This window comes from Athalia rosae, chromosome 7 (assembly GCF_917208135.1).
Source record: "Athalia rosae chromosome 7, iyAthRosa1.1, whole genome shotgun sequence".
Classification (NCBI taxonomy): Eukaryota; Metazoa; Arthropoda; class Insecta; order Hymenoptera; family Athaliidae; genus Athalia; species Athalia rosae.
In genome coordinates this window covers 3,786,541-3,809,291 of record NC_064032.1, presented here as the reverse complement: position 1 = coordinate 3,809,291, position 22,751 = coordinate 3,786,541, and the positions used below count along the sequence as shown (strand labels likewise).

The following is a 22,751-nucleotide window of genomic DNA, read 5'->3' as shown; positions in this document are numbered from 1 at the left end:
TCGAACGCGACGAAATGACATTTTTTTGTGGCACCGCGTCGTCGGTCTGTGCGTGCGTCCGTAATGTTATACAATTTAATGATAAATCCCCCCCCCGCTGTTCGCGAGTATTTCGTCGCGTCAGTTCGCGATGCATTATGAATGCGAACCGGCGGCGTTAGTGATACATACATACATATATACATATATACATATATATTAATAAAGCAATTATTATTATTGATAGTCAGTAATAACATAAATTAACTTCTAGGGGTACGAGATAATTGGATCCTTATAAATATGTAAAAATCGCACAAGCCGCCGCCGGGTGCTGCTGTTTCTCTTTCGAGCGGTGGTATAGCTGCGGGTAGAGGAGCATTAATATTAACGCTATGTTAATCTGTATGTTAATGGACCAGCGGTTTGGCTCAATGCCCGGATGATGCGGGGACTGCGAAAATCTGCACACCGCATACCTCGGGTTATCCAGCGGACGCTTTTTCTTAGCGAGGATTCCTTCCTCCGTGTACCGCTTTCGCAGTTCGAATTCGTACAACCGCTGCAATAATATGATATTTCCCACGTACCGATGAACGGGGCGTGTAATCAAAGCAAAGGATGAAAAAATCTAACGAAGAGAATCGTTCGACCGCCGACAATTTTACACGGATAAATTTCACCTCCGTTCCATAAATGGCAAAAATCAAACCGGCCGCTGGCTATTATTATATTTCCTAGGACGATTTCGAACCGACGTAATTAATCATTTTTCTTACTCAACCGAGGCTCGCACCACGGAGAATTTTATGAATACAATATAATTACCTGTGAAACAAATTGAATCTTACGCAATGAGAAATTACTCGATCCGATACGCAAGCCGATTGCAGATGGTTTACATCGTTGACGACCTCGATAAAATTTTATTAATAATTTTTCTCTATTTTCGATTACTTCTTTTTCGCTATGCACACGGGGGAATACGAACGAGTAATTACGGATTACGCTGTATTTCGCTGTTTTAATTTCAGAGTGAAGAAGTGGTTCTGTATACGAGGTAACGATGTTTCGTCATGGTCTTGTTATTAATAACATGATCATCGTCATTATTATTGTTGTTATCTTTTATCTTTCCACGTTATATTTTGTACATATATCTATGCGCGATGAGTGATTGCGATCTTTGACCCAACAGACGACGGTTGGATACCTCGGTAATTATTAACTCATTCATCAACGGAAACGTCACATAAATCATCTTTATTTCAATTCTGCGAGAGCTTGTTTTTATTATAAATTATACAATTAAAAAGAATAATTAATATTTCGAAATCGACTTTTGCTCAGGTTCTATTTTATTTTTTATTCGTTGGATCGATGATTGCAAATAATTAATCAACGTTGGCGTTACATTTCTTCTCCTCCTTTACTCCTTTCGAATTAAAAAATTCAATGATATTCGCAACCTCCTTGATTAAATCTGTAGCATTTGTACAATCTGACGGAATTTCCGTAGCATCGACAAATTTCGTTTATTTGATTTACATCAAAGAAATTTAGATGAAAGGGCAATTTATTCAAGAAGGACTTGCTTCGTGATTTAATTTTACAAGGGCGAACTCTCCAATGGTTACTGCCAAGTAAAATAAGATTTCAAACAAGAGCAGAGTTTCGTGGAACTAAATATTTGACATCAAGTGATAAAAACGAGGCTCAACTTTGTCAGCATTCGGTTCTAGACTGTCTTGTCAATGTTCGTCGACTGTGGGACTCTGTGAAGTCGATACGAACTTCGTCAGATAAATCTCACGCAACCGACACACGCTAGTCTACCAAGCTCGAGGGATACCGTTGTATCGCCCGTCGATTCTCTGATTCGATATTTAAATTTTTTCTTTGAATTCTCACACCCAAATGTTTGAAAGAAAAAATCAGTATTCGACTGAATCATTTCATTTTTGAAAGAAGCAACAATTTTTCAGTCAAGAGTTCTGTATTATCGATTTATGGACCGACGGTAAGCAGATGATAATTGTTTAGCAACCGCTGGTAACTTGTAACAATCCGATCGATAATTGTAGACGACAATTATCGATGCTAGAAAAATTGTCAAAAGAAAACCGAGTGCCCGAACATCGCCGTTTTTTCATAGAATCTTTTTTCTAGCACCGGAAGATCCAATTTTCAACCCCATTCGGCGAAGCGAGCCTCCCCAAGAAACGCAAAAGGAGACGACGAATTTGATCCAAAAATGGAAGAAGAATGAACAAATATCATCCTATTTTTTGCATAAATTGTCTAATATTTTCAATACTCTACGTTGTATACGTGAATTATTGGTTTATAGGAGGTTGTTAAAAGATAATACGATATAACGCTTCAGATTAAATATCGAGAGTCCTTCAAAATACGTCATTGTATGGGTGAACTCTCCGTAAAACCTATTTTATCGTTGCAATTTTACCGTATTACAGTATTAGACCGCATCATTCGCCGACCAGCCATCAATAAGTAATAGTATTCGACCACCGCGTATGATTAGATTTGATTGGAAAAATAAAATAGAACCACTAAACCGCTGAACCGCTTTGAATGTGAAATCCATTTATTTGCAGCTCGTTTATCAGCTTTGGAAAAATTAGAAAAAAAAAAAAAACAAACCAAAAGAGGAAAATCAACGTCATGAATTTCGAGAAGCTCGTCTTTACCAGCGCCTTACTTCGGTGTCTTCTATTTTTCGGTAAGTCTGCCCCGCAGATTACATTACACAGTTTTCGAAACGTTCACGATTTCAGTCATCCGACTTCATTCATTCTAGATTCAGTCGTTATCATTGTCATCATTATTCGTGCAACGACGTTATAAATGACAGCGCTTTTCCGCGTAAGCTTATCCCATTTGTTTAAATAACTAATATTTGATCTGCCGCGCGAACTGACTCGTGGTTTCCGGCGCTCCCAAATGTACATTATAACCGATTACAAAATTATGTCATTTTTGGCACAGTGTAATCATCTGTTTGGAAAAATAGATTATCGTATTTGTAAATCACACGTTGACCGACTGTGATAATTTCGGTACTTGACAAATCTTTCCTAGACTTATTTCTACCCCCTCTTCCTCGCCCTTATCTCAGGATTGCGTCACATCTGCAATCCGATTTTTTAGTCCATATTTCAAGTTTGAATGGTAGAAAAAAGAAAAAATCTCCGGAAATTTACCAGCTGACGATACATTGGAAACGATCCCATTCACCGGTAGAGAGAGAATGGTGTTTTACATTTCAATTATCTCGAATTCGGTAATTGGAAAAATAAAGAAAATGAAAAAAAAACCGAACAAACCTAGGTGAGATGTAATTGTGAATAAAAATAAACTAATCAACGTTGGACAAATGAGTCAACGGATATCGCGGCTGTCCGTGAATATAGAGTGGTAACGATAATACTCAGCGGAAACCTCATAGATAAGGCAAAAGATTCTTTACTCGCATGGCGTTTGCGATTATTGTAAAACCGCATGAAAAATCGTTCCTACGTTTATCAATCTGTGTACGAGACAGGGAATACAAATAAAATTATGAAAAACTGAATAAATGAAACAAACAAATAACAGAAAACCAAAAAAACCATAAAACTATTGGACGATTTTTCTTTCCTTTTTTCTAAACATCGACGGTCACCGCTTATCATATGACGTTTGTAACAACGTTTCCGTGCAGGGGCTAGATTCGCGGTGTGCAGAGATCTACCGGTAATCATCAGTCACTGCAGAGTTTCATATCTCCTCTGCACTATCGTTGTATTTTAAAGTCTAACGCACGATGACGAACTCGCGACCATGATTCACGATATTGCAGATAACGATTGCAAAAAAAAAAAAAAAAAAAAAGGGGGGAAAAAACTTAAAAATCATCGAATTATCGGAGGTGACACAGAGCTATGCGATTCCCGAATACCTGCGCTGTGCGTGAAACCGAATTCCGCGCAATAATGATTCAATGAAAACACAAATTATACAACGAACGAATACGTGAGAAAATATCCTCAACAACGAACCAATGTAATCTTGTGTATGATGGGTGGTATTAAAATATTCATGTGGTTTCACAGCGCAGAATGTTACGATAATTATTCATCTCCATCGGAAGTAATTATGCACAAAAGGGAAACGCGTTACCTCAAGAATAACGTCATTGAATCTGCGGTCATCCTCGTCTATCTACTCTAGGCGAATCACATTTTATAAATGAACTTTGACTTTTTCGTTTTGAAAAATTTGAAATTTTTTTTTCTCCCACACAAATCCCATTTTCTTTCGAGGCGATGCGGTCTACGAAAGTGAAACAAATTTTTACTCGTGATAAGCGGGTGTCGAATGATAAAGATTGAAGTATGCATTTTTCGGTTAAAATTAAATTAGCAACGATAACGAGCGTAATTAAAAAAACAAGGGCACGACCCATGAAACGGGCTGTCCGGATCGATAAATTTTTCTTTTCGCTGTCGTTCGTATCACTCTGCGTAACGTGAATAGATACAAATAAAAGTGAAAGTGCATCGAGTGGGAAAACGTGCGTGGGCCTTGAATTTGACAAAAAACTCCTAGGTGCGGGCAACAAAAAATGAAAAATAACTTTCGCCCGCTGAATCGGCGAAAAACCAAAATCGAAAAAAGAACAGAAATGGGAGAAACAATTTCCCAGAGAAATATCCTTCGTCGGACGGTCGCGAAAATGAGTTCAGAAATATCGGAGGACAAAAAGGAAACCGGAAGTTTTCACATTCTATAGGTATATAAAATAGAGTTTTGTATAAAAGTGTGGGATTAATAAATGAGGGTAAAATCTACGATGTATACACATAGCGGCTGTTTTACGATGATGTATAGACACGTGGTTGAAATAAATAGGTCAAATTTTCCCCGGTACATACACGTGGATTCCATATACCTGTATATCTATGTAAAGATTTAATGGGGTGATATCTAATATCCCATCCCTAGCTGGGTAAAAAATCGTACATAGAATAGTTAAAACACGCAATGATGCTATAGTTACTCTGCTATATTATACACATGCTCTTTTACATAGAGAGCGTCGGATTTTCTATCCGAGCTTTGAAAAAAACCTGTATCTTTTTCGTTATTCCTAGGACGAAAATGATGTGTTCCTATATTTATGAAATCTCTAGTATTGCAAATTTTCTAAGGACAATGGATTATAATCCATAGTACACCGAAACAATGAGTATCATAGACAGTGTAAGATTATATCTCAAGAACCGACGCGTGAATGTCAATGTTGTTTGCTTACGATATAAATTGACAGGTGTGTATTCCAAAAATTCCTCGTACACAGGTGTTCGTGTACGAAATAAATATAAAAACGTTTCTCCGTCTCGAAATTAATTGTTTTTTTTTTTAATCGCGAGCAAAATAACGTCGACCTACGAGAAAAATCGTCATTTCGTTCCTAGGAATAACGAAGAATATTGAAAAAAATCATCTACGAATTCCGACTATATATATATATATAGATATAGCCTAGGTGCGCGTGGTAGGCCAAGTTATAGTAGTCAAAGCTGACCACAAATTTTGTCCAATGGCAAAGCATCGTGCGCGATAGATCCGAGCGCTGCTAGCTTAGCTTTTGGCCTAGCTAGCTAGTTAGCCGGCTGTTCGCTTATGCGATCCGTAAGCATAAGCTTCGGTAAAAATACAATATTATCTTATAGTAGCGACTCGAACGCGCGGTATCACAAATTACAAAAGGCGCTAGTGATTCGCCGGCCGCAGCCGCGAGGTAACGGCCATCGAGACAACACAACAGCCGCTGCCCCGTAAAGTCCGTACATTGAAAAAAAAGAAAGAAAATTTCCAAACTACCGACTGCAGCAATTTTTTTTCTTTTTTTCTCTGTTTCGTCGTCGTGCTGAAATTTCGCTCCCAAAAATTTCTCCGTAAAAATTCAAAGATAACGCTTCGAATCACGTGAAAAAATAAATGTTGGAATAAACCGGTCAATCTCAAGCCTCAACGGAAAGTGAAGACCGAATTGAAATCAACTTGATCCTACCGAAAAAAAAAAAAAACAAGTTTGGTTTCTTCGAAGTTAATTAATCAATTGATAACCACAGTGAATAAAAAAGGAAGTGCCTGTATCAATAATTTTCTTCATAAAAAAAAAAAAAAAAAAAAACAGAAAGAATCGTAAGGTGAATTTTCGATACATCTCACAATTCAAATTTGTCGGAGTGATCTTTTTGTTTTTTTTTTCGTCGATTCTATCGATCCTCATGCTGCGTGTCAAAAGTTACGGCGGATCATTTTTTCTACGTTACTATTATTTCTCATCCTAACAAACTTCGTCGGCCTTGAATCAATTCTCGCACGCCCTTAATCCTGCCAATTTCTTCTCTTTTTGTTCTTCCTTTTTCCTTCACCCTTTCATTTTCGTACAATTCTGATATTTTCTTTTTCTCGCACCCGACACGCGAATTCATCACACACGCAGCAGACACACTTATACATATAAATATACAATATACACAGAGCGACCCAATTCGCGTTTTCAACTGTGCAAGAATTATACAGTTGAAGGGTGCTGCCGAAAAGCACGGGACACATACACACACCCCTATGTAAAAAGAAATTCTGTTGTGCGTGTCCAAGTCAGTTGACCTTATAACGTATTATACCTACTTTGGCGTTCTTTTAACGAAATTGAATCGCGCCAACACACTTCATCAATAATAATAAAAATAAAAATAGCAACAACAAAAACAATCCGATATAAAACACGACCGTTTCGATCGATCTGTAATTTTTATGCGAACCGTTATTACTATGCACGACTTCTCTTGAGTCCATAAATCGAACGCACAAAAAAATCAAAATAAAAAAAAAAAATTCAAATAAAAAACCGCCCCACGGTACGAGAAATAAGAAATTAAAAAATCTCTTCTTTCTTGCAAATCTGCAGTGAGACCCGGCATTCATGTGTTACGATCCGCCTGATAATAATAACAATTATCACTGTAATCACACGGTATAATCACGAGAGGAAGAACTGAAGGAAAATATATCACGTTACATGAATGTGCATATGAACGAGGAAAAAATCTTAGATATATTCCGCGAAACGTAGCAGGTAAAACAGAAGCTCAGAGAAATCTAATCAAGGTTAAAAGAAGATAAGAATATTCGAAAAAAAAAAAAAAAAAAAAAAAACCCCAAAACCAAATAAAGCGTCGAACTTGGCCGAGAGTAATAAAAATCCGGTGTCGATTGAATTCTTACCATATACATAAATGCAAGTACATGGATCGCATGCCGGTCTATGTATTATAATATAATAGGTACTTTTAAGGACTTTGCGTGCGAGCTTGCGGGGGACCAATAACCATACGAACACGACGTGCTTGAAAAGTGGGCGAGACTCTTCCGAAGGTGGATTACAACATCGATATGTGTAGTAGATAACGTCGGTAGAGTAAAAAAAAAAAAACAACAAGATTGATTATATTTTTCTTCTTTTTTTTCGTTTAAACGAAGAAAAAAGAAAAAAAAAAAAAAACAGATTCAAACAAAATCAACGAATAAAACTAATTAACACCTACACCGCAGAGGCGTGGTACATCGAAGAGGAGAAAATAAAAAAATTATATCGTACTCGCGTCAATTGACTCTGGTGGTCAATAGATATTTAAAGTATAATATAGGGCGTGGGTGAAAAATGAAAAAAGGTGAAAAGTGATTAAAAAAAAATTATTTTTTTTTTTTCTAAATACTTCGGTTCATCGAAAGAACCGTCGGTGTTATTTTATCGAGTGCCTGAGAACGTCGTTCGTACGGTGTGAATAAATAAAGATCGTGTACGATCTCATCGTCGTGCGAATCGTCATCGTCATTTTGCTCTGGTGAAGTAGTTCTCGTGTTACATAAATATTAATTTTAATAACCAGTGTGTATTAAGTAAAACACGTAATTACTAAACGAGGATCGGTGGTCACGCCGAGTGCGTATTTTCAAGGGAATCGCGTGTACATACAGTGACACCGCACAGGTCACCGCATCTGTACAGTTTGTAAAATATATGTATTTATCGAAACCGTATTACAGCCTCAACATTCCATAGTGAAACCAAAAAAAAAAAAAAGGAGAGAAAATAAAAAAATTCATACAAAAAATAAAATTACAATTAATGATACCGCAAATAATAGAACGACACACATGTAACCCGATAACATAAAATTGTGTGACGAAACGCACGAAACCAAAAAAAAAAAAAAACGAAAAAAAAACGAAAAATAAAATCAATTACCCGACGAACATTTCGATCGTAAGAATATAAAATAAAGTCGAACAAAAATTGTTACAGAGATTTAATACGAGTATTACAATATAATTCTAATAGGTAGTAAATCTAATTTTCAAACGCATTTGAGAAACCGGAAAATTCTTTTCCTCTCTTTATTACTTTTTAAAATAAAAAGTGAGAAACGGAAACTTAATTAATATAGAATACGCTGGCTCGTGTGAAGAGAGTATTTAAAATATAAGAGAAAAGGGACTTGCGTATTTTGTAAACCGTGACTGCCTGACATTGATCTCTATAAAAATCACCTCCCTAGTAATAAAAAAAAAAAGTTATTATAGTGATTTTTATTTTTTCGTTCGCTGTCTATCGCCTGTAACTATAAAATAGAAATTTAAATTACACATAGGTAAATCCGTGAAAAAGAGAAGATAAAAATTAAAAAAAACTTCTCCCGAAAAAGAAGACGGATAAAACGAAATCAAAAGCTTTCGCAGCGGTAGCGCGCGCGACAATACAATTAGAAATAGACGAAAATTAAGAAACGGGGAGAAATGAACAGCAATAATTTGAACAACTCGAGCGAACATAGCTACTTGTGTTTGGTAGCGATATACGCAATACACGTGATCGTGATGAATGTTTATTCACCATCGCCGGATGCACGTTTTACTAACGTCACGACATCACTTCCGTCTGCACAACTCGACCCGCGACCGCCGATGGCTAACAGATGGAAGATTCATTCCACCGTTGAAATAACCGGTGAAAATTTCACGTACCTATTTCACAATCACACAGGTTACGCCAACGGTGCTGTCGAGTCGCCCGCAACCGGTGCGCCCCTGTCGAAAAATAACACGGATTACCCGTCGGGGGTCAACGATACCGAAAACGGAGGCGGCACTCTTTCGGGAAGCAGAATTATCGGCGGGTCCAACGCGAACATCGGACAATTTCCGCATCAGGTAGGCGATTATTTCTTTTTTGTCTTTTCGTCATTTAAAAACCATTTATAATTTCCAACTTCTTCCCTTTCATCTCTCACACATCTGCCCAGGCTAAACATATTAATTCATCTTTCTTTTTTTTTTTTCATCTTCTTCGTTTGATTTCTCTTCGATAACTGTTATCCTTTCGTGTTTTTTTTTTCCCCCCTCCCGCGATAGTTGTACAACAAATATCATTTATTATTCATGAATCGTATGTGTGTAACGTTCGTCGCGAGAGGGTTGGGCGTTGAAACATTACGTTAGCCACGAAGGCCGGACGACGAGCGAACCGATAAGGATCGTCTGCACCTGGATATTATAGCTGAATTATTTAATCGATTCCCTCGCAGATCAATCAGGGCCAACGATGTCGTTACCGAAGAGAGAAAAAAAAAAAAAAAAAACAAAGAAAAATAAAATAGCAAAAACGGAATCGAATTCACGTACGAATATCGTTCGTAAACCCGTACACTTGAAATGTGTTGCAATATAACAACGTCATATATATACATACATTTATCGGGAGAGTGAAAAAAAGATATTATACAAAAAAAGGAAAAATAATCAGAAGGGGACTCTAGAGTCTGATTACCGTGCAGGATGAAAACTGCAGCGGATACAAAACGTACAAAGTTTGTTATAAATTTACACCGTATATGAGTGTTAACCCTGCAGTGGAATAACACATGTTACAATTTATTTTTCTCCTCTTTCGTTCAACGATATTAATTAATGCGATTGTGTGTGCGCCGTTTAATTTCTTATTATTCTTACATTATCATTATTCTCTCTTTTTTGAAGTTTTTTTTTTTTTTTCTCTTTTTTTCTCTCTTTTTTCCAAGTCTCATTATACCGTATCAGACAATTGAACGCGTCCAACAGACTAGAAACAGACATGGTTCGATCATCGCGCTGTACTGCTGTTGTATCTTGTTCGTTATTTCTTTTTTTTTTATTATTATTCCATATCATTTTTGTATATTCTCTTTTGTACATCGCATCACATATTAGCTGTTGCCAGTAAGTGATCGCGAGTAATTACGAGCATATTCTGCGATGGATCGATCGTTACATGTACGCGTTATACATATACTATACGTTACAGGCGAGCAACGTATTAAATGCAGATGGAGAATTTTATACGAAGTCGGCTATTTTATTCCTGACAATTATTTAATTGCAGTAACAGGTAATCATCGGAATCGTCGTTATCGGTCGACATTTTACACAAATGGGTGTACGTTATATTTTCTTTTTCATTCTTTATGCACAAACTGTATGAATTATTCGTTCATTTTTCACACAAACCCTGCAGTTTAATAGGTTTTTAATGATCGAGTAATAAGCTCGATCGATACTCGAATGCACATTCATACATCGTCGATAAGGAGAGAAGAAAAAAAAAAAAAAAAAAAAAAAGAAGAAAAAAAAACTTCATCTATATCTATGTGGGTAAAGAATTTTCTGTGCGAACGATATCGATCTCTTTCTTTTACGATGATAAAGAGCGAGATACGAAAGATAACGCGATCGTTGTTGCGGATGAGGAGGGGGGAGGGGGGGGGGGGAAAAAAACCAAAAATTTATAAAAAAAAATAAAAAAAGAATGAAAAACTCGGTCGCAGGTAAATTCTAAAAATTACGTCATATCTCGTGTTTCGTGTATACTTGTATACGCGTACATACGTTCGTCTATGATAGCCGAGATAACATCCCGTATCTGATACGAGGCGTAATCCCGCGGATAATCCGGAATGAAAAACTCCATCGTCGAAACCTCGTGCTCGGAATATTTATGATTCATCCACGTTAAATATCGGCCCCAAAATCGAATTGAATCGTGGTAAGAAAAGAAAAAAAAAGATCGAATAAAAGATTTTCTCAATAAATTATCGCGTCGATCCATACGAGTACCCGAATACCGCGATGCGAATACGGTGTGCCATCGATGGGTAAAGAAAAAAAAAAAAAAAAAAATAGAAAAAAGAAAAGGAATATCAAAGTCTGCTTTTCTAACAATTGATCACGATTTACACGTGAATCTCACGTGCACGTGTATCGAGATGTACGAGCATAGAGGATACGTATAAACCGTGTGTAGTGTACTACAGTGTAAATAGAAAAAAAAAGTGGATGAATTGAGAAAGAAAAGAAGGAAAGAAAAAAAAAAAATGTCCGTTGCTAAATGACCGTAGTATGGTTAATGTTCCTTCGGTCTATTTCGCGATACGTCTAGACAAATAATTTTTGGCCCTCCCACAGCCCTCAGAAAAAAATAGAAAATACATACAACATCATATACATCTGATTACGTACGTCTCTGCCCTGAGCAAATGACGTGGTTATAAAATATACAGACGCAACGTATCGAACCGAATAGTTATAAATAAAACTACTACGTAACAAGTGTATACATATACATATAAATATAAATATATTTATACATATTTATTAATAGTTACATCGTGCGTACACCTGTGTATAACATTTCACTTTACCTATGTCTCACTCAGGTCTCTCTAAGACGCACGTCGAACGGGGTACATTTTTGCGGCGGGAGTATAGTGGACGAAGAATGGATCGTAACGGCCGCGCATTGCATGTACAGGTACGAGTACAAAAAAAAATTGCTAACAATTTAATCTATTTTTTTCCCTCACACTGTTTTAAGTTCCGAAAATTTTTCTCCCTTCCTCTCCCGATCAAACGATGCAATATAAAACCCCGATATCGCGTAACCCAGCGTCAATTTTAACGACGTAGGAATTAAAAAAATAAAGAAATAAAAATCGCGCGATCGACGCGCACCTTGAATTTTCATTACCTACCTAACACGGATCGATCGAGCTGTTATCGCATTTTTCAACGCTAGTTTTAGTTTTAGTTTTCTGTTTTTCTTTCCTTTTTTTTTTTTTTTGTTTTTGTTTCGTCATCGTACAATTACGGTTAATATTTCTTTTTTCTTGTTTTTTTTTTTGGTGAAACAATTAACCAAACGGAGAAGCCAAATTTCTCTCGCATCGCGCGGAAAGAGGAATATACACACGCCTCCCAATGGCGGGCGTGTTTAATACGAAACCCACGTATATCGTTACCGTACGCACGTTACATTGCGATGCGCGATGTGCGACAACGCGCCGCGCCGGCTGCATCTGGGTCTCAACCTTGATCCGAGTTTGGAACACGAGGTTTAGAAGAGCTGGTCTATATTTACGCACCCTCTCTCGCCGTAAGATTCGGAGTACGTTACGTCACACGTACTACGCGTGTGTGCGACGCACTCGCGCACCGTTACCCAAAATTTTACTACCCAGTAGTGAAAGTTGAATCTTGATCAATGAACGGATTGTTCCGACTGACGTCATCTTCGCATCGCTAATAAGAATAGAAAAGAAAAAAAAAAAAAAACCGTGATAAAAAAACAAACGAAAACTAACGCCATCGCGATTACATTCATCGCGGGTTACGCGTCGTACGGATGTACCGGCCAAAAATGTACGAGCATCGGCGTTGCGTTGATTTCGTTTTACTATTTTCGCTCGCGCGAATAGATAAAATATTTTCAGCCCAGGAGTACGAATCTGCAAACTGGATTGATCTATTTATAGAATCGATCGAGTTATCGCTCTCGAGAGTGAAAAAAATTGAAACATCACGACCGCTTTTGGTCCGAGCCCAATTTATTCCGATTTTCGTTCGAAGCCGAAGAATTTTTCTTTCTTCGTCAATAATATAATCGTTCGAACTGATTCGCGATTTTACATTTCAGTGACGGGCGTCGAATAGGAGCTTCGACGATAACGATTTACGCCGGTGATCTTTTACTGGACACGGTGTCGTCGACTTCGCAGAGACGAATCGTCAAAAGTATATTCGTTCACGAAAACTTCAACTTATCGACGCTGAGAAACGACATCGCTCTTCTAAAGGTCAGTGTAGTAGTAGAAAAAAAAAAAAAATGAAAAGAAGATCTCAATCCTCGGAAAAATTAAAACAATTTCCGAATTCGATCTTTCGGGTTACAGCTGCGGTCGAAACTCATTCTTGACGATAAAATAGTAGCGGCAAAAACCCTGAGAAACTACACCGTCGAGGATGGAACTATTTGCCAAGTGTCCGGATGGGGCGTAACGCGATACGTAAGTTTTTTTTTTTTTTTTGTTCCCATTTCCATTATATATTTTTTGTTTTTTTTTTCTCATCCACAGTCCCTTTTCATTAGGTAATCAATTAGTTGCCACATTTATATTACGCACGTACACATCGTATATACAGTCGAGTGCGTGACGACCGGCAATAATTTTTTTTCCCTTTTTTTTTTTCGTTTTTTTGCTCGCTTCTCTTTTCTCAATCCAGAAATGGTCGACTTGTGTTTCTAATTCTAAATTACGTCAATGGGGGTCCAACGAAAAACGGAGAGGAAAAAAAATGATTAATAAAAAACGAATCGCGTACGATCGAACAAAGAACGTATGTAACTGAAACGGAAGAAATTAGTACACGTGAAACGTTTCAGGGCTACGTACGTAATATACAGCTACACGAATATGCGCGCGTAATTCGATGTGTTCGTTTATTGTACGGTGAAAGTTTTTCCGTACGACCGTCGAACGATTGAGCAACAGTCGCCGAAACGTGCGTTTGAAATTTGTAATAATTTCTTTCCAATTTTTTTTTTTTTTTTTTGTTCACAGGCCAATTCCGTACTGAGTAACAAACTGTTGTACGTCGACGTACCGATAGTGAACAGAACGTTGTGCCAACGTTTGATGATAAGCTATTCCGATATCCCGGAACTCATGATCTGCGCGGGTTATTTGGAAGGCGGCTACGACGCCTGCCAGGTAATTATTTATAAATATGTATAAACGTGAAATGGGTCATTATTTCGGAAGGCGAATTAAATTTGGAATCCCCCCCCTCCACCCACTCGATATATACACGCGAATGGAAATCACCCTGAATTAAAACAAAAAAAAAAAAAAAAGATAGAATTCGAACCGAGGGAAATAAAATCATTTTTTCCACCCTTCCCTTGTATTTCCAGGGTGATTCCGGCGGCGGAATGATCTGCGACGACGTGTTGGCCGGTGTAGTTTCGTGGGGAAACGAATGTGCCTTGGCTAATTACCCCGGAGTTTACACGAACGTTTACGTCTACAAAGATTGGGTACTAGAAACGATCGCCACTAACGCATCCTCACCGATATCCCACAAAGGTTCCAGCGCCGCTGTGTGGGGTGTATTCTTCGGATGCCTAGTCTTCCTGTTCACTTACACTGACCGTGAAAAATTCGACAGTGAGGTCATGTAGACCTAATTATCCGATCAACTTTAATTATAACTTGTTGATTAGTTTCATTATCCCTATCACGGTTATTAGTATTATTTATGTTACGTGATTTGATCGTTTTTTTTTCTTGAAAACGCCCAAATCTCTCCGAACGAGATAGAAAAAAAACAAATAAACAAATAAATCGCGACGTCTTAAAATTTTCGCGTCGTCGTCCGGCTGCCAATAAATGCTCGTCTTAATTAAATTAATGCTTTCTTTTCTTAATTAAATGTACATTAATTACTACGATGATTCATACAGGCATCTGTAACTTGTTAAATGTTATTATATGTTTTATAAATAGTCATTTTTACATACGTGCAAAATCACGTTGCACATACGTAACGTGCTATACAATATGTGTATATAATATACAGTCATTATAATGTATAAGTAACACCTCTGGAAAAAAAAAGAGAGAAAAAAAGAAAAAAAATGAAAATGAAAATGAGAATGATTCATGCAACCGTGTGGATCGGATGTAAATAAACATAATTATGTATATTTTTCATACATCGATCGGATCAAAGTATATATCCTATAGCCTCGAGGCTATACGTATGAACCTATAATATATAATTTTCATACATAATTTTTACCGTATGCACCGTCTGCGTAATTTAATTATTTATCGAACAAGCGGCACACGGAAAATTATCTCTCGATTAATTTTGAGATTCAATTTTTTTTTTTCTCTTCTTCTATCTCTCGCACGATGATAATTTTTTTTCCGAAAATATTACTGTTTCATTGAACATTTAATAAAAAGAAGAAAGAAATCATTCCTAGTCACGAAGAAACGAGTTTTGAATATAATTTTTCAAACGTGCTTCGACTCTGAATTCCCGCACCAAATACTTAATGTGTATCACATTATCTCATTGTCAGTTATCTCGGAATCGATGAGCGAATTTTATCTCCGAGGCAGTCCGTTCAGAGTACGAATAGCCGGAGTACGTCCGTGTTCAGGTGAGATTTTTTTTTTTTTTCAAACCCATTACGTTTTATTCGCTTTGTACGAGACGAAGTAGTATTACTACATACGTCTCTAGAAACAAAACGACGTAGTCTTCGTCATCCCGGTATCTGACCAGTCACGAATAAAAAAAAAAAAAAAAGAGAGAAGCGATAAAAAAATAAAAAGGAAAGATGCAAGGTTAACCGGTACGTAGTTATGTAACATGTGGATCGGTCTAAAATAAACTGAAAAGGTAAAGATCGGCATTCCCAACTTCGCTTTTACTACGGAATCGAACCCACGCGAGAAGATGTTCGCGAGTGGCCTCCGTTGTATATCGTACATATAAACCGCATTCGGAGCACGCATCTAGTAATACAAAAATTTACGAATCGGTTCCCTCCAACGATCGGCGGTTCGATTCGTAATTATACATATATTTCGGTTCGACGCTCGGCAATAAATGGAAATACGGGCAGGGAATAGAAATGATTAATTATATTACGGTGTTGTTATAATTACAATTTTATTTTATCGTGCTTCTTTGTCCTTCCGACTCTATCGGTTTACAGGTCGTACATATTGCGCAGCGAATCGGCGGCTGTTGACGATATTTTTTTATCGACCGCCTCGAAAATCCTTCGGAGAACTGAAAAATAGGCAATAAATTTATAAAACTCGCGCGAAGCGTGATCGTTGTAAATTTAATGACGGTTTATAACGTCCACCTGTTTTATCTTCGGCGTTCGTGAATAATCGAACGATCGAGAATCTACTGAGTTTTGTAAGGGCCGTGAGAAATCGTTCGGCCAAATTTAAGTTTTCTTCGTTATTCGAAAAATGACGATCCAGACAACGCATTATAACGGCGAACATGTCGCCGTCCAATTTGTTTCCTATCACTGAAAGAATTCGTTGAAATATTTTTTCAAAAGGGAAAAACCAGGAGAAACAAACTTCTCGCGATAATCGTACCGTTGCAAAGATCCTCGGGAGCGAGCGAACGCAGAAGTCGCGCTCGCTGCGAAAAATCTTTGTCATTTTTCAACGACTGCCAATTGCGAAGAAATTCGTATGGAGATCCGATCGATTCCAGAGGATCGGTTTTGCCAGGACCATCCGAAAGATTCACCTCGTTCGCTACCTCTTTTATCTTTGCTCTATCCGCGCTAGATTTCTCGCATTTGCTTTTCTGAGCGTTAATTTTTTTCTCCGGAGTACCACGCGCCTTTTGTTCCGGTTTTGTTACCGGCTCCGCAGGTTTTTTTTTCATCCCATTCGAATTTTTATTCGTCATTCTCTCGACGCTTTTATTCTTCTCAGTTCCCTTCGTGGTCTTGAAAGTAGCTATTTTTTCATCTTTATTTTTCAGTTTAGATTCTCTTTTTACCTTAGCATCGACCTTCGAATTTTTCGTACCCCGAATTTCGTCGTCATTCGGTAGTTCCTCGATGGTTAATTTGCACGGTCGGTCACGTTCGGTTTGACGGGACGAAATTTTAACATCGGAAAGAAACGATTGTTGGCTTTTGGATTTTTTCGGAACGCAATAATTCGACTGGGTCAAACAATAGCTACTTTTGTAATGAGGGGGTGGTTTCGGGCTTCGAGAAAAACTTGGCGCTCTGTCGCAAAAGCATATTTCCGGTACCGAGTTAAATCTGGTTTCCGATAATTCGATTTTCTGACATTTGTCAGAATTTTTTTCGGACTCAACTTTCTTCTCTACAACGTCAACCGTATTTTTCTCCGTCCCATTTTCAGATTCTTCTTCGATTTTCATCCTGCGTACGAAACAAATCGCACGGTGCTCATTATAAAGTAATAAAGACAAAAATGATTCAATAGCCGATCATAGAGTCCGCGTCATTTATTACCTTACTTTCTTCGAATCGGACGGTTTTCTCAATCTATTAACGCCGGCGATAGCCAACTTGTTGTTGGGCTCAAGTCGAAGAATCGATTGATAATCGACGAGTGCCTGACGTTCGAGATAAGAGAAAGAAAAAATAATTTATATCCCATCGCGATTGCGGTATGAGGCCATACCAATTTTTAATTCAGTTCTAATTCTCCGATTTTTTTCTTCATACTTTTAAATACCTGTGAATATTTTTCGAGATGCTCCGAGGCGAGTGCCCTTCGCATAAGGGCGGTAACGTTGTTATATTCCATAGTTAGAACGAGGTTACAATCGTTAACCGCATCTTGATATCTCTCGAGTTTAATATCTGTGAAGATTATGATAATGATTATATCGGCATTCGCGCACCGGTATCTCTAGATAGCGTTATAATTGAATTCTGAAAATTAAATTTTTACGAAGAGAGAAAAAAAAAAAAAATACAAAAGTAAAATCAGAGAACGGATTAGCTCGAAGACGTTCGGCTCACACGTTATAGCTCGATTATTGTACGCGTTTATTGTGGAACTAATCGTAATGCTAGAATTATAGCGTATCAAAGCTTCCTCATAATCTCCAGCTCTGAAAGCTTCGTTTCCTATATTTCTCTCCTGTTCCGCCAATACGCTGAGTTCGGTCGCCGTTAAAGATACTGAAAGAGAATTTCAGTTTAATTATATATCGGTCTAGTTTTCTATTTCCAACGCGAACGGCCTCCCCCCTAGACTCTACGCGCTCTTACGTTTGTCGATGATAGATTCTTTGGATAATTTTTTAGCCTCCTCGTACTTCTCCTTCCTTATAAGTTGGGCATTTTTTGCGTCAGCCTGTTTTTTCTCATCCTGTAAATCGATGCGGTCCAATTCGGCGTCGGCATCGAATTTGTCCCATCCCGCGTAATCGCAGGAAGCTATGGCTTTTTGGGATTTGACACGATTTTTCGTAGACTCTAAAATTTTCTACAGCAAAAGAAACCGGTGATTTACCTCACTGTATAACCGACAAATGATTTGATCCGATGAATCAACGATACTTTTCTGGCCGCAGCGCGCGGCTCGCGAATTTCCGGCTGCGGAATCGCCGCGGTCGAAGACAGGGCCTTGCCCTCCTCGAGATCTTTTTCTCTCGTGTGCATTTCGTTCATCCAATTAGCGATGTCTTCGTCGATCGATTTCCGATCTTCCGGATCCAGCATCGCACGGGTCAAAACTGGCTCTTCGACCCTGAGGACTTTGCTGTTCGGTTTTAATTTGGCGAGGCATTTTTCCGCGTGTTTAATCAGGTCTGGAAATATTCCCTCTTCGCCGGATCTTCCGTAAGGAGAATTTGGAAGAATGAAATTTTAAGTATTGAATTTTTCAATTCGAGTGGGATGTGATTTTTTTACCTGAGAATCAAAACTATGCGTTCTATTTCCTTGACATTTGTACACTTGGCGATATATTCGTAAGATAGATTTTCCACCGGTATATCCCATTTACGTAACAAAGTTTGTTTCTCCTGAGGTTTAGCAACCGTTATAAGATCGACCTCCTCGTTTCCCATAATTTTCCTCTCGGTAGACTATTTTTCTCGACACTTTTCGTACACAAACTGTGACACGATCCTGACTTAACGTCAAAATGCTACTTTTGATTACACACGTTTCTATGACTACCAGCTGCACCTGCCTACCCACCGCTATTCAATAATCCTACCCGATAACGAACCACCTGATACGCGGTAGGTAGGACACCGAAAATCGGAAAATGTAGGTAGGAAGGATAATGAAATTCGACATCGCGAATTTTCATCTGGGTAGACCGAAAAGAATGACGCATATTAATAAAAATAATTTTATTCGTTCTTCATCCTTCTTCGTGTTATTTGAGAAAAAAAGATTATTATTTCAGAATCAAAATCAGTTACGTCGTTCCCGTAGTTTTCTTTTTGGCTTATCGTTACTCTCGGTTCTCTTTTCTTCTTGAATCGCATCTGCGATCGGTTCCGCCTCTACGCCGCTTTCGATCGTGTTAGCCATCTCTTCGCGAAGTATTTTTTTTGCTTTGCTATTTCGGCTACTAGAATACGAAACTGACTTTCGTTTTCTAGCCGACCTGCGCGTTTGCGGTTTGTCGAGAACCGGCTCAGGTATTTGCTCCTCCGTATTTTCTTTATCCTGATTCGAAGCTTCGATATCCTGATTCGAAGCTTCGTTACAATTTAAAATCAGTTCTCGGGTTGTCCCTGTAAAAATTTATCTGAATTTTTTTACTTGAATTTCAGCTCAAGGAAAATAGGAGAAGGAAACTGCTCGCTACGAATGCACAATTCTTACGATTGAAATTCAGACGAACCCCATTACGCACCGTTATCCGAATCTTCAGACGAATCTCTGTCTCGATGTTTGGGAATTTTTTTTGATTTCCTACCGGAAAACTTAAAACTTGGTTCTACGTCAGTTTCGGCATCAGAATCCGAAGATAAGATACCTTTTGGATGTTTCGATCGTTTCATGACCAATTTTTTAGGCTTATTAGCGATCGACATATTGCTGTTAGAATCGCTCCAATTGTCTTCCGTACTGAGATCGAAAATATCGCTTTTTGATTCCATCAATTCCGCGATTTGCCTGACTCTCAAAGAGTTTCCACTGTTATTGAAAAACGAGGTGCTACTGGTCGATGGATCGGACGGAATTAGTTTTTCCAACGATTTTTCCGAGCCTTCCAAAACCTCGGAATTTTTCACAACGGTCATTTCGACGCCGTCTTTGCTTTCTTCCTTAACTGATTTAATCGGAGATTGCTGATTATCCGACGATGAAACTTCCAACGACAGAAATTTTATGGCGTGGTTATCGGAATAGTACTGAAGTGGACAAGTCGAGTTCGCCGAATCGGAATCTTGCATACAGTAAGGACTCAAATTATTGAAGGAAGAACTGGGGCCTTCCTGGTCGTCGTTTTGACTAGAAAAGCTACAATTCGAAAATTGAGCTACCGAAGATGTACCAGGATCATCGGCATCTTCTATTCTCACATCGGAGGATTGAGTAGAAGTATTCGTGGTACTCGATTTTTTACGACTGTTCACGGATTGGATCAGTTTTTGAAACTCGTCCCGGTTTTTTTCCCCTAAAAAGTTTCGTTGAAGAGATTTTTTAGATACCATTCGATAAAACGTTAGTGCGGAGTGAAAGGGAACTTACGATAATCTTTTTGTGCTTTTTCTATGATATTCGGATCGGCATTTCGATTAATATTCTGCATCTGAGGGGTTTGGAATAAAAGTATTTACATGCGAACGGAAATCTAGGATTTTTATCTACACGTTACGAAAATATTACATAATCTGAAGTGACCAGCTTCTGTGCATTTTTTTCGGCGCGTTCTTCTTCCTCGCATAACTTGATCAGTGTTTCGATAGATCTCGGTACAAGTTTATCACGTTCTGCGCTATAAATTGTGGTAAATTTCTGAAGTCGTTTTTCCAGAACTTTACGCCCCCCGTTTGCGGCAAGACCCCACTCCTTCAAAACTTTTCTCAGCTGCGCATCTTTCATGAGCTTTAAAACGTACTTGGGAATCGGTGGCAGATTATTATTTGTTACCCTACAAAAAAAAATTATTGACGGATTTATTTGATTAATGATAATCCTGACAGGTCAATGAACGATTTATTTACTTTGGCGGAGACGTAGGGTTCTGTCTTTTCAGACAATCGTCGAGATGTCTATTTATATTAAACGGTAGAAGTTTGATATCGCATACAGGACATGGTACTCTATCCTTATCAGCTTCAATTTTAACTTTTTCTGTACTTCTAGGTGTAAAAAGAGAACAGCTGGATTTTGGAGTAGTTTTGATAGTACTGGGGCCAGAACTATTTTTAATTGGTGTTTTAAATAACTGTGCATTCGCAACAGATTCCTTAGGACTGGAGCCCTGGAACTTGAGATCCTCGCTGGATTTTTCTCTTATCAACTTCGATGGAGAAGTTTTATTCTTCAGTCTTGGAGAAATTCCCTTTTTGAGAGGGCTTTGGGCAATATTATTTGAATTTTTATTACGATTTGCAGTTTCATGTACTTTCGTCCCTTTTATGCACGATATAAGCTTATCTCTGATGGATAAATAGCATTGAATAATCTCATCGAGTATTCTGTTTGTGTATAAATCTTTTTCATAAATATTCTCGAAACATATCGGGCATTGAGGTTTGTGATGTAAAAATTTCCTTATACATATCGAACAATCTAAAATAGAAAAACGAATTGAATTTCATCTGCTCATCGATACCGTACAAAAATTGAAAAAATCAAGAACGGTTTCTCACAATTGTGGGAGCAAGGAGTTATCACCGATGTTTGAATATACTCGTAACAAATTCGGCAATGTAAGAGCTCTTCAATTCTCTGTGAAAACGTAGATTATGTAATAAAACGTCCCAAAGTCGATCGTTGAGCTACGATGAGAATTGGTCGCTGATATTTATAATGTACAAACCGTAAGCTCCATGTACTCCAGAGGCCAAGTTACATCGTCAAACTGTCCCATATCGTACGTATGTTTAGATGTATTTATCGTATTTGAATGTAAATTATTTAAATCAAGGGACAAGATAGTGCAGGTTACTTCAAGAATAACAAATCAATGAACTTTAGGTTATGAAGTACAGGTCGCCAGTTGTTTATCACAATTTTGACAGTAGTAACGTCAATAATATGATCTCGTTGTATGTGACAAGCACATTTTGAAAAAGACTTGACACAAATGTGCCTAATGTGACTACTAATAAACAACTACAACATTTATTAAAGAGACACACTTAAATTCCTGCCTACTCAACATTGCGGCACCAGCAGCAAGTTAAAGGCCAGGTGCATGGCATTTAAAGCATTAAAGCGTCGCGTTGGATTTAACTACCTAGAGTCCGACAGATGGCGATCCTTTACGGAAACCAAATCGTATAGGGTCATGCTTAAAATATGCTCTGAGGGGTGAGCACTTGGGGTGATGCTTAAAGTATGCTCTAAGGGGTGACAAAAAATTTCGGTGTTTCGGTTTGAAACGCATTTTTACATTTAAGATACCAAATCGGCGCGCAATCGGTGCAGCGACAGATTTTGGTTTTTAATTTCTCTAATTTCCTGTAATAAATCCTTCAATACATATGCCCATCACCAAAATCAAAGAATTTTTCAAAGCGCCTTGCAAGGTGGCAAGTCACGCCGGTTGTCTTATTCTAAGAACACATATCATAAGAACACACATTAGACAAAC

General features: G+C 38.0%; 3 protein-coding genes and 1 long non-coding RNA gene across 8 annotated transcripts; 2 read left to right on the top strand and 2 right to left on the bottom strand.

Annotated features, from left to right (window-relative positions):
• The first annotated feature begins 2,462 nt into the window (after nt 1–2,462).
• On the top strand, nt 2,463–15,139 carry LOC105693268 (trypsin-like). Of its 2 annotated transcripts, XM_012413098.3 has the most exons (7): nt 2,463–2,722; nt 9,101–9,267; nt 11,805–11,899; nt 13,061–13,220; nt 13,317–13,430; nt 13,986–14,135; nt 14,339–15,139. In XM_012413098.3, exons 1-7 carry the CDS (start codon nt 2,665–2,667, stop codon nt 14,603–14,605), a joined length of 1,011 nt encoding a protein of 336 aa, XP_012268521.2. In that variant the 5' UTR covers nt 2,463–2,664; the 3' UTR covers nt 14,606–15,139. The 2 variants fall into 2 exon arrangements, with proteins under 2 accessions (XP_012268521.2, XP_012268512.2); XM_012413089.3 differs by lacking the exon at nt 2,463–2,722 and having other exon boundaries at nt 6,208–9,267.
• LOC125501928 lies at nt 9,274–11,143 on the top strand. Its single transcript, XR_007279667.1, has 2 exons — nt 9,274–10,311; nt 10,397–11,143. It is a non-coding gene; the product is annotated as an uncharacterized LOC125501928 (long non-coding RNA).
• A 953-nt stretch (nt 15,140–16,092) lies between the features above and the next one.
• Nucleotides 16,093–19,032, bottom strand: LOC110116783 (sperm-associated antigen 1). The gene is made up of 9 exons (XM_048658334.1): nt 18,875–19,032; nt 18,521–18,797; nt 18,230–18,446; nt 17,978–18,139; nt 17,688–17,815; nt 17,462–17,565; nt 16,560–17,368; nt 16,313–16,486; nt 16,093–16,233 (listed from the first exon to the last, which is right to left on the bottom strand). The coding sequence occupies exons 1-9, from the start codon at nt 19,030–19,032 to the stop codon at nt 16,151–16,153; spliced, it is 2,112 nt and encodes a 703-aa protein (XP_048514291.1). The 3' UTR covers nt 16,093–16,150.
• Nucleotides 19,033–19,308: 276 nt separating this feature from the next.
• On the bottom strand, nt 19,309–22,651 carry LOC105685016 (E3 ubiquitin-protein ligase RAD18-like). 4 transcript variants are annotated; one of them, XM_012399209.3, is made up of 7 exons: nt 21,975–22,553; nt 21,805–21,883; nt 21,154–21,724; nt 20,816–21,080; nt 20,678–20,738; nt 19,836–20,603; nt 19,309–19,713 (listed from the first exon to the last, which is right to left on the bottom strand). In XM_012399209.3, exons 1-7 carry the CDS (start codon nt 22,023–22,025, stop codon nt 19,388–19,390), a joined length of 2,121 nt encoding a protein of 706 aa, XP_012254632.2. In that variant the 5' UTR covers nt 22,026–22,553; the 3' UTR covers nt 19,309–19,387. The 4 variants fall into 4 exon arrangements, with proteins under 4 accessions (XP_012254632.2, XP_048515056.1, XP_020706193.2 ...); XM_048659099.1 differs by having other exon boundaries at nt 19,645–19,727; nt 19,805–20,603; nt 21,975–22,651; XM_020850534.2 differs by having other exon boundaries at nt 19,645–19,713; nt 19,805–20,603; nt 21,975–22,650.
• Nucleotides 22,652–22,751: the final 100 nt, after the last annotated feature.